This window comes from Periplaneta americana, chromosome 14, assembly GCF_040183065.1.
Source record: "Periplaneta americana isolate PAMFEO1 chromosome 14, P.americana_PAMFEO1_priV1, whole genome shotgun sequence".
Taxonomy (NCBI): domain Eukaryota; kingdom Metazoa; phylum Arthropoda; class Insecta; order Blattodea; family Blattidae; genus Periplaneta; species Periplaneta americana.
In genome coordinates, this window is record NC_091130.1 from 154472839 (window position 1) to 154485292 (window position 12454).

General features: G+C 34.5%; 1 protein-coding gene across 2 annotated transcripts in view; it reads right to left on the reverse strand.

Annotated features, from left to right (window-relative positions):
- Positions 1–12454, reverse strand: part of LOC138713883 (tetratricopeptide repeat protein 17) — a 57586-nt gene that overhangs the window by 23629 nt on the left and 21503 nt on the right. The window contains exons 10-14 of one of the 2 annotated variants that reach the window (XM_069846387.1): positions 10711–10978; positions 9365–9589; positions 6961–7161; positions 4029–4182; positions 1502–1713 (exon numbers count right to left, since the gene is read on the reverse strand). In XM_069846387.1, the coding sequence (XP_069702488.1) occupies positions 1502–1713; positions 4029–4182; positions 6961–7161; positions 9365–9589; positions 10711–10978 (1060 nt within the window). Of the gene's footprint in view, positions 1–1486; positions 1714–4028; positions 4183–6960; positions 7162–9364; positions 9590–10710; positions 10979–12454 lie in introns of both variants that reach the window. The other variant, XM_069846386.1, reaches the window with a different exon arrangement.

A 12454-nucleotide genomic window follows, 5' to 3' on the forward strand; every position in this document is an offset into this window, starting at 1 on the left:
AATTTCCAAAATTATGGTCCGTATGAGAGTACCAGAGTACTGCAGTACAATTACATTTACATTTTGCCACAGTTTCAGATACAACAGGGTAACAACAACACAATACATTATCGGCATGTAAGTTTAATTTACGCAGGCTGGGTTACAAGTGCCCAGATGGTGACATGTGCAAAGATCTAACATATCACATCAAGTAAAATACACGGAACTGCAAGATGTTCCAATATGTCTTCTATCAATTTTTCCCGAGTAGACTTCAGGCATAATTATAATATATGTAACTTAATCCAAAGTACATTATCCTGAATTATTTTTCATTCCTTCTGGGACACTCTGTATAGAAAAGGTGTAGCTTGAAATTTTTCCATTACTGGTGATGAATACAATAATTTCACAACATTTCAATGGATAAGTATACTGTGTCTTCAAGTGAATAAAGGTGGAGGGTGAAAGTAGGGAAGAGAAGGGTACCCTACAACTTGTGATCATTGCAAAAATCAATTACGTGGATTTAACCATTGTAACAACCCAAAATGGAGCCAATCTTGAAAGCATTGTCAGATTATTATATTCACCACCAGCAACAAAAAAAGTTTAAACTACACTTCTTTTAAATAATGTAACCTTGTCCTTACACAAATAAAATCTGTGGCCGGGAGGAAAAAGGTCTTAAGTCAATTTTTTGTGAAAATAAGATTTTTATATTTTCTAAAGCGGAAACAATTCTCTACAATCTGGTAAAACGGCTAAAGTCAAATAAAACTCCTGGCTGGATTTATAGAGCATTACCAAATGTCCTAAGTACTTTTTGAATCGAGTACACACAGAATAAAGGACTTGAGAATATTTAATACTTTATTTCTTACAAACCATGACATGTTTACTTTCCATGCTTCCCTATTAAAAAGCCATTTTATCACATACCGATGCCTTTTCCTTTTAAAAGTTTAAGCACCAGGGTAAACAGTCCTATAATTGTTTAAGATCCATTTTGAATTTCTAATAATTTACATTTCTCATTTATTTTGACATGAAAAAGGTCTTATGTTTAATAGTCCTTTCTACTCAGTTTGGGTTCTAGTCTTAAAAGAGCTTAAGTGCGGCTATTTTTGGAAATAATCAAGAAAATTGTTAAATGAGCAACATTACCTATTTTAGAAGAAATATAAAGAAATAATATCTAGGAAAAACCTCTTAATTAAAAAAAAAACTTTATAATTGACACTAATTTCAATCTTTCTATTGCTCTCCTGAAAAGTATAAAATTTTTACTTAAGTCCTTTTTCTTCCTAGCCACAGAAATAAACTATCTTTTTTTTTCTATAAAATATTCAGTTTTCTGTAGAAAAATTACAAATGTATTCTCATAATCCATGCTCATTTCTTATTATCTGGGAAGGTGAAAACGTGTATTCTCATTGAAATGACGTTAAAAATGCGAGCGATCATTCAAAAATTGAATCTAAACAAAGAATAACTTGATTACCTCATGAGGACTCACTTTAGGAACTGTTCTATCATCAGTCATGCGTTCCAGCTCTGTTTCATCCAGCTGCTCAGACAGGGATGCAGCAGGCCAGGGTCCTTTACCACCACTGCCGGTTTCCACAGCAAGGAGGTTGCTCAGGAGACTGTGGCTGTCTGCACACTGACCTCCTGTGCCCAGAGCCATAAGGCGCGAGACGGCTGCTGGCTCAAGAGTCACGATTCCCCCTGTCAAGACAATACATGCCGAGTTACATCATCATATTGTTTAAAATTAGGAACATGGAGCATTTCATTTATGCGTTGTTTCTAATCAGACTCAATGGAAAAATACAGAGGATACTAGGAAAGTATATTCAGTAAACCCAAGAAAGAAATTAATCTCTGAGGAGAAAAATTCGCTCCGGTGCTGGGGATCGAACCCGGGGTCTCTTGGTTCTACATACCAAGTGCTCTGACTGCTGAGCTACTCCAAATTCAATCCACAGTCAACTGCCATTATACACGGGGCGCACTCAACTGAGTGACTGTTTGGCCGGGATTCCGCAGTTAAGTGCACAGTAATCTGTACAGAAATATGCACTGCTAGCTATGAGAATATTAAAGGTTTTTTATTAATTTGTCCTACAGAATAATATCTGTAATATTGACAATGATATGCACTGCTAGCTATGAGAATATTAAAGGTTTTTATTAATTTCTCCTACAGAATAATATCTGTAATATTGACAATGATATGCACTGCTAGCTATGAAAATATTAAAGGTTTTTTATTAATTTGTCCTACAGAATAATATCTGTAATATTGACAATGATATGCACTGCTAGCTATGAGAATATTAAAGGTTTTTTATTAATTTGTCCTACAGAATAATATCTGTAATATTGACAATGATATGCACTGCTAGCTATGAGAATAAAAAACCTTTAATATTATCATAGCTAGCAGTGCATATTATTGTCAATATTACAGATATTCTGTAAAAGATAAAAAAAGGTAAAGGTATCCCCGTAACATGCCATGAAGGCACTTGGGGGGCATGGAGGTAGAGCCCCATGCTTTCCATGACCTCGGCACTAGAATGAGGTGGTGTGGTCGGCACCACACTCTGACCGCCTTTTACCCCCGGGAAAGACTCGGTACTCAATTTTATAGAAGGCTGGGAGAACCTTGGGGCCGTTCTGAAAGTTTGGCAACGAGAAAAAAGCCTGTCACCACCTGGGATCGAACCCCGGACCTTCCAGTCCGTAGCCAGCTGCTCTACCAACTGAGCTACCCGGCCGCCAATATTATTCTGTAGGACAAATTAATAAAAACCTTTAATATTCTCATAGCTAGCAGTGCATATCATTTTCAATATTACAGATATTATTCTGTAGGACAAATTAATAAAAAAACCTTTAATATTCTTATAGCTAGCAGTGCATATCATTTTCAATATTACAGATATTATTCTGTAGGACAAATTAATAAAAAAACCTTTAATATTCTTATAGCTAGCAGTGCATATCATTTTCAATATTACAGATATTATTCTGTAGGACAAATTAATAAAAAACCTTTAATATTCTCATCATAGGTAGCAGTGTATATCTTTTTCAATATTACAGATATTATTCTGTAGGATAAATTAATAAAAAACCTTTAATATTCTCATAGCTAGCAGTGCATATCATTGTCAATATTACAGATATTATTCTGTAGGACAAATTAATAAAAAACCTTTAATATTCTCATAGCTAGCAGTGCATATCATTTTCAATATTACAGATATTATTCTGTAGGACAAATTAATAAAAAACCTTTAATATTCTCATAGCTAGCAGTGCATATCATTGCCAATATTACAGATATTATTCTGTAGGACAAATTAATAAAAAACCTTTAATATTCCAAGAAAGAAAGCTGAAGTCAAGTAAACACATGATACGATTGATTAGAAATTCATCCAATTAAAAATATATCACTCCATCTTCACTACTCGCAATATCAGAATGACGAACATTCACCTTCATCAATGGCAAGTTATTAAACTAAAACTAGAAGAAGGAACTTCCCAAAACCAAGACTTTCCTAGGATGCAAGTACATGGGGCAACAAAGTAATGCTGTTACAATAAATAATAATAATAATAATAATAATAATAATAATAATAAAAAAATCGCCTGGAACTAGAAATATCAATTTGAAATTAATTAATTATGACGGAAAGAAAGTTATTTCCTTCATTACAAAATTAATAAATACAATATTGCAAGGAGAAAATATTCCACAAGAGATGAAAACAGTTTACCTGGTCTAAAATTATACAAAGGTAGATAAAAAAAAAGTTTGAAAATTACAGACGGATAAATGGACGAGTTATACAATAGCAGACCAACCGACAATTTGAAAAAAATTGAGATATTGGCACAGATCTGTTGTTGGCTGGATTATTTAACTTTGCCAAACAAGCATTTACATACATAAACCAGTACACAAACTTACATAAAATAATAGTTTAGCACATAATTACTGGTTTTGAATGCAATGTACTTCACACCTGTGTCTTGCGTAGCTGAGAAGCACTGGACAGCACGACACTGTTCTCCATCAGGACTGCAAAGGACAGTCTCTCCCTCTTTCAGTCCCTCTATGCCATTTAAGACATCGAACTGTTTCCCTCCCTGTATTCCACTGCTTGCTCCACACATTTCCTGGAAAGGGAGAAAAAATATATTAGTGGCATTAATACTATCACATTTTTTCATTAATTAATATTCGTTTATTTATCAGTCTATCAAGCATATTTGTAGAAATATTCATACACAATACAGAACAAACACACCCTACTATACTAGTTTCCACCTTATGAAGTGACTAAACAGGAAGCAACATCAAGGCTCAGTTGCCACATAGGTCATCTCTTCTTCCTACATTTAAATATTCTTCACTTTCTTTTCATTTTATAGCACTCAGGAGATTTCATGCTTTTTTTTAGAACATCACACCATGCTTGGTTGGCATTATATTGCCAATTTGTCGCTAGCAGACGAACTTTTACATTATAAACTCTAGTGAAAAGTTACATTCTTATTCAATGAGACAACGCTGTACAAGCTACCCTTCACCTATAGATTTTGTGTTTCATCGTTTTATAAAACATGAAAACTAGTATCAATCAATCTTCTTAATGTATCCAGCTGTTTGCTGACAACATAAAGTCCACTATAGTCCACTGTAGTCTATTCAGTTGTTGTTTTTCACGAGAAATGAGGGGTATTTTGATTGGTGTTCATTATAGATGCCTGTTGGGGTGTAGTCAATATATACTGCAGGGCTGTGTCTTCTGCAACTGGTACTGATGATTTTAATTTACTTCTTTTGTGGTTTATGGATGGACAGTATAGAAGAATGTGTTCCAGATCTTCATCATGATTATTACACCACAGACAAGTAGGATTATCAGAAATGTGAAATCGGTGTAGGTACAATTGAGTGACAATGTGACCTGTTCTGGCTCTTGTTAAAAATGTTTGAACATGTCTGGGCAAGTTTTTGTACATTTCCAGGTCATTTGGTTTCTTTTGTACAGACTGTAAAATTTTTCCTTTGTCAGAAGAGAGCCAATTGTTGATCCATAGGTTTGTAAAATGAGGCTTTACTGAAGCAAAAGCACTGAATAGAGATATCACTTGAAGAGGTCTTGGTTGCAAATATGTTGCCTGTTTTGCAATATTATCGACTTTCTCGTTTCCAGGTATACCACAATGACTAGGTATCCATTGAAATGTTATTTCCTTTTGGAGTTCTTTTAGTTTACTTAGTTGTTTCTGAATTGGAATAATTCTATGTACATATAAGTTTGGTACATATTTAATTATATTAAATATAGCCCCCTTGGAGTCGGTAAGTATGCAAATAGATTTTTCAGAAATTTGAGTAACACACTGAAGAGCAGCATCAATAGCTAGCAATTCAGTGTCAAGACTGGAGGAGGATGAACATGGTATGAAATAACTTTCTTGATATTTTGGAATATAATACCCTGCTCCTGATGTCCCATTATTAGGATTTAGAGATCCATCTGTATAAATTTGAAGGTGATCCTTATATGTGCTGCAGAGTAGTTCCATGGAATCTAACTTAAGAATGTATGGAGGATCATTTTTGGAATGATTTCCTGGAATTTGTATGCTATGTTCTGGAATCACCTTTTCCATGAAGGAATTTCGTTCACAACTGGAGTTTTAGCAATGTGTGTGTCTGTGATAAAACTAGTATAAATTATGATAATAACAAATATGCATAGAAACTATACTGACACAGATATGTACCGGTAGTTGATATTTTATACAATGGCAATAAAAGGAAAATACAAAACTTGCATCAATATCTAAATAAAATATATCTTAAATGATGCAGTAGAAACAGAACACAATCAATCTATAAGTTTTTTAGATATTACGATAACAAAAACAAACAACAAGCATGAATTCTGAGGCCGGGAGGAAAAAGGACTTAAGTAAAAATTTTATGCTTTTCAGGAAAGCAGTAGAAAGATTGAAATTGGTGTCAGTTATAGAGTTTTTTTAATTAAGAGGTTTTTCCTGGATATTATTTGTTTATATTTCTTATAAAATAGATAATGTTGCTCATTTAACAATTTTCTTGATTATTTCCAAAAATAGCCGCACTTAAGTCTTTTTATGACTAGAAGCCAAACTGAGTAGAAGGGACTATTTAAACATAAGACCTTTTTCATGTCAAAATAAATGAGAAATGTAAATTATTAGGAATGCAAAATGAATTATAGGACTGTTTACCCTGGTGCTTAAAGTTTTAAAAGGAAAGGGCATCAGTATGTGATAAAATGGCTAAAATACAAGTTAGATCTTTTTAATAGGGAAGCATGGAAAGTAAACATGTGATGGTTTGTAAGAAATAAAGTATTAAATATTCTTAAGTCCTTTATTCTGTGTGTGCTCGATTCAAAAAGTACTTAGGACATTTGGTAACGCTCTATAAATCCAGTCAGGAATCTTATTTGACTTTAGCCGTTTTACGAGATTGTAGAGAATTGTTTCTGCTTTCAGAAAATATAAAATCTCATTTTCACAAAAAACTGACTTAAGACCTTTTTCTCTCCCGGCCACAGAATTTATCATATATAAAAAACCTACAACAACTACAACATTTCCAGAATTTCCAAGATGTCCCGAGGGAAGTGCACTTTAATAAAGTCTGAATACCACTGTTTTATACAGACATGAACCTTTTGAATGATGTAACATATAAATTTAACGTGTCATGACACAGCATGATGGAACTGAACTTAAAACATGAGACTATCGAAAATTGACGAGTTTCAAACTTCATTTATTACTTCAGGTGTACTTGAAGTTTCCACAGTCGCTAACATGAAAAAGAATTACAATGAAAATAAATACTTTTCGTCTTGTCTGTGAAAAATTAGAATGCATTTAACCACTCACCTCTGGATTGTCTTGGGTTGAAGTAGTAGATCCCATGTTACTGAATTTTAAATTGCATGTTATTGCCAGCAGATATTTTTCCATTCGACCATCTTCCAAGAAATCTGGATCCACAGACAGAACTTGTTTCAAGTGATGGATTGCTCCTGTGTGGTTGCCCTTCCCTTCCAATACAGATGCTAGCAGGAAATGTGTTGCTGGCTGACGACAAAAACAGGCAACAAAAGAATTAATACTTTTTAATTGCTAATGAGAAATTTTGAAGAGAAATTTGAGAAGAACTGCTGGCTATTCCTTGCTTGACCACAGAAGGAATGAGGACATACTGAAAGAATTAAAAATGGATTGAATTATTCAACATACTTACTTACTTGCTTTTAAGGAACCCGGAGGTTCATTGCCACTCTCACATAAGTCCGCCATTGGTCCCTATCTTGAGCAAGATTAATCCAGTCTCTACCATCATATCCCACCTCCCTCAAATCCATTTTAATATTAGTTAACTTCAGGCGGCAGAGAGTTCCAGTGACGAGAAGAGATGAAGAATACAGGGATGATGTGTGGAGTGGAATTTCTAGCGAGCTATCGTGTTGTGATCGAGTATTAATATTATGATAGTAAGAGAGAATATGGGATTGAATAAGCAGTCGTGGACAGCCGATAAGGGGTGGTCCTCCAGCTTGGGGGTTGGGCGAAGGGCTAACAACCCATCACCGTAAAAAACAGCTTGTTACGAATCCCTACAATAAGCCTCTGTATGGTTGTGAAACTTGGACTCTCACTCAGAGAGAGGAACATAGGTTAAGGGTGTTTGAGAATAAGGTGCTTAGGAAAATATTTGGGGCTAAGCGGGATGAAATTACAGGAGAATGGAGAAAGTTACACAACACAGAACTGCACGCATTGTATTCTTCACCTGACATAATTAGGAACATTAAATCCAGACGTTTTAGATGGGCAGGGCATGTAGCACGTTTGGGCGAATCCAGAAATGCATATAGAGTGTTAGTTGGGAGGCCGGAGGGAAAAAGACCTTTAGGGAGGCCAAGACGTAGATGGGAAGATAATATTAAAATGGATTTGAGGGAGGTGGGATATGATGATAGAGACTGGATTAATCTTGCTCAGGATAGGGACCGATGGCGGGCTTATGTGAGGGCGGCAATGAACCTTCGGGTTCCTTAAAAGCCAGTAAGTAAGTAAGTAAGAGAGAATATGGGAATGGGTGAATAAATAAGAGGGGGATGAAGTGTGCATAATTCGATATAAGAGAGAAAGTGAGTGCAGATTTCTCGTCTCATGTAACCTAAGCCATGATAACTTCTCGAAAGAAGGTGAGATAAGATTATAGTATAGAACATTACTAATGAAGCAGACACATGTGTCATGAACATGCTGTAGTTTGTGGGAGTAATCAATCCTGAGATCACTGATGATAGGGAGGTAAATTATGTTATAGAGGTTATTAAAACTATCCAGTTGAGATACGGTGGTGGAGGCAGAAGAAGTGGCAAAGATGTTAAGATAAGGGTATGAGCAATGAGCAAGACTAATGCTTGGATAGGACTGTGAGTGAGTGAGTGAGTGAGTGAGAGGGTGAGAGCAACAATAACTTCATTTAGGTCAAAATTATATAAATTCTTTCTTAACAAATTAACTGCTGATTAATATTTATTACATATAATGAAACTAACATCTGTCCATTCTTATTATTATCATTAATTTCTCTAAATAGATTTACAAAACCTCTAATGGCAATTACATTAATATTCTCATTATAGAAATATATTTTAGATTTATATATATATTTTTTTTCTCCCTGTAACATAGTTCTAGTAAGCTTATATTAAATTAATTTTCATCATTTTACTAGCTATCTCAAATCTCAAATTAATTATAATTGATTGAATTAAATTAGCTCATAAATTAAGTTACTGCTTTACCTTGTAGGTTTATCTAAATTTAAATAAATATGTAGTCTACTAGTCATTAAAACTTACCTGAAGAATATTGCTGGAGAACCTTTTAAGTGTAGTGTAAATATTCGTAATTTAAATATGTATTGTATTGATTAATGCTGGTTGAGTGGAAGAGAAGGCCCTATGGCCTTAACTCTGCCAGCGAAAATAAAATATTATTATTATTATTATTAAAGGTAAGGTGAAGATGAGGAGGAAGAGGGTGAATGAGGGTAGAAATGAGGACAACGGTGAAGGTGAAGGCCCCTACAAGCCAAGTTCACCCTTATGGAAATAACTAACTGCATTGACCTGAAAAGAGTCTAAATAGAAATCAAAGCCATTTCAGAAGTTACAGTAAGGAGTAAAATCACTTGTCTCTGTCTTGAATTGAACTGTCTACTCATCCACCTAAAGTATTTCTAATCATTAACACGAAATCTCACCTCTACAGTATTTATCGTTAAAGCCTCTGACGCAGCATTGAGAGCCTCGTCCAAGTGTCCCAGTTTATGCATCAGCGAGCCCAGGGACACCAACACCACATCACGGAACTCCTTGGGAACAGAGGTGAAGGCCACACGAAGGCAGTCTATGGCATTCCGAGAGTTGCCACGCACGCGCCAGTACAGCGAGGCCAAGGTCTGCAGCAGCCACTTGGGACCAACGCCCTGCAACCATTCATTCAAGGAAAGACATGTAAGCAAAAATAAATGCAGAAACTGGTGTACACAAATTCACAGAAAATTCCCACAGAATGCACTATAAATATACTTCTACGATTTGATCTCAACAACAATGCCTTGTTTGTTAAGGGCTATGAAAATATCACAAGCAGTACAGCATCCTTTTGAGTCTATAAGGTGTATCAATCATTCTTCTTAATGTATCCAGCTGCTTGCTGACAACATAAAGTCCACTATAGTCCACTGTAGTCTATTCAGTTGTTGTTTTTCACGAGAAATGAGGGGTATTTTGATCAGTGTTCATTATAGATGCCTGTTGCTAGTAGCCAGAGTTGGGGTGTAGTCAATATATACTGCAGGGCTGTGTCTTCTGCAACTGGTACTGATGATTTTAATTTACTTCTTTTGTGGTTTATGGATGGACAGTATAGAAGAATGTGTTCCAGATCTTCATCATGATTATTACACCACGGACAAGTAGGATTATCAGAAATGTGAAATCGGTGTAGGTACAATTGAGTGACAATTTGACCTGTTCTGGCTCTTGTTAAAAATGTTTGAACATGTCTGGGCAAGTTTTTGTACATTTCCAGGTCATTTTTATGTAAAACAGTTATAGAATGCCTTTTTATATTTGAAAGGAAGCATAAGACTGCACACTCTGCAAAATAACCTTCACATTAGACCTATTTTTAATCTAATACTTCAACAGTCTTTAAATATGTATATACATTAATATTTTTATGATATCCTTTGCATAATTTTACATAATTTTATACTTTTAACATAATATGGTTAATGTAACCCATTGTACATCAATGTAACTGTTCAATTTAGAGGTAATAATGACCTGAAGATGGTTTTTATAAAACCGGGAACATTAATCAAGAAATGAAATAAAAACATTACACTACTATACAAGATAAGTTTATAACGGACTTTTATGAAAAAAACATTGATAAATCTCTACTGGGAAGCAAGAAGGAAGATGATGTTAAGTCAAGATTCAGCCATTGGAAACTAACTTTAATAATTCAGAGTTTAAAAACAAAGTAAATATACCTAAGTCAAATATTTTATTATATAAAAATATGAAGTTCAGTTACCTTATTGATAGCAGTCAGGATTCTTTGCCCTATCTCCTCCTCCACCATGTTACGCCCCTCACTAACGTATTTCGTGAGCTGTGGTCTGAGGCTCGCCTCCCTCTCGGAGTCATCAGCAATTCCATCTTTTGACAGCGATGCTGGAAAGTAGGCTTCCAACTCCGGGTTGGTAGTAGAACTGGCAACACTGCACAATGGAGGATACCAAGGCAAGGCATGCTCCATGCCAGGTGTCAGGTCTATCAGTTGGCCAAGGTATAGGTGAACCCTGACAGAGAACATTAGAGAAAAATATAATTTACTACATCAGGACACAAATGTAACACTAATACTGCAACTACAGTTTAATGACTATTTCAGCAAATAAACAAATTAGTGAAGAGTCATCTCTGATAGTTTAGTGATCATCATGTTCACTATTGTACCTGAAGTCTCTATAAAGCATTTCGATTATTTTTTATTAAATGTACAAAAATAATCACCATGAACTCCTTTGTACATTAATAATGTACATGTCACGGATCTTCGAATCTTGATTTAATGTAAAAAAATAATTTCAAAGAACTCCATGGATTCTTTGCACCATAATATTTCCGAATCTCATTGGTCAATTTCTTGAAAAAGTTGTCAAGTCTCTAAACAGTGATGTCAAAGCAAGCGCATTTTTCTGACCTTGACGTCGTGCGCGAGCAGCAAGCGCTAAGTATGGAAAGAGGAAGGGTTATGTATATGAATAAGTAACCTGTTGGATTAAGAAAACAGTGGTGCACAAACTTCAAACGGAACGTGAAATTTTATGTCGTTATTTTTATATGGCTTCTTTCTGTTTATATTGTCTGTAAAACAAAAGTACTAACACTGATTTCTTAATATTGCACTTGTGTTTTAAATCTTAATAACATAATAGAGAGTTAAGAAGGAATATTCACTTAAATTCAATAGTAGTATAATTATAGAGTATTAAGTGGATGAAACACATCAATCATAAAGAAAGAGATATTCCAAAGAAAGAGATTGAGTATGACATAAGTTGAAATTTATATTGATGGTATCTTTAGCCTTACAAAAGTAATCAATAAACTAATCAAAACAATATTACAGTACAAAGCAAAGTTACCTAGGTACTGTATCTGTTTTAAGTGTAACTAATATTACATAACAAAACTCTTATCGCATTATGCTTTTAAGGTGATATTTGTGAGCAACTTCCTATCATCAGAATATTAAATTATTTTCTCGAAATCTGCTGAAGCTATAGACCTGACATTTTTACAACACATGGGCACGTATCTTTTGCTTATGATGTAACAGTAGTTGCTTTGTTAATTCATTTCCTTACAAACAATTTCCATGCGAATATTTTCAAAATTTTCAATACACTATCTTCAGTAATACGTATACACGGTATATCAGATTTACGAAAACATTCTGTAAGGCTACTAAATAAATAGACCTATATCTGAAAATTTCACTTTTCTATACGAAAAGTTGAGAAAATATTTCTTTCGAATAAAAAAATCAAACTTGCGAAAAATGAGCATTAAAATTAAAACTTACGTTCTTATAATGCACTTATACTTCTCAGGCAAATCTAAAAATTAACATGGATACAGTTTTAATAAGTTCTTTTCCCTTTATATATTGAATCAGTGCTGGCCATCCCTGAATATAGCTCGACCAAGCGGCATATACCACCTCTTTCATCTGTCTCTTTTCTTTCCGCTGTAAAGCGCTCAGGCTCTCC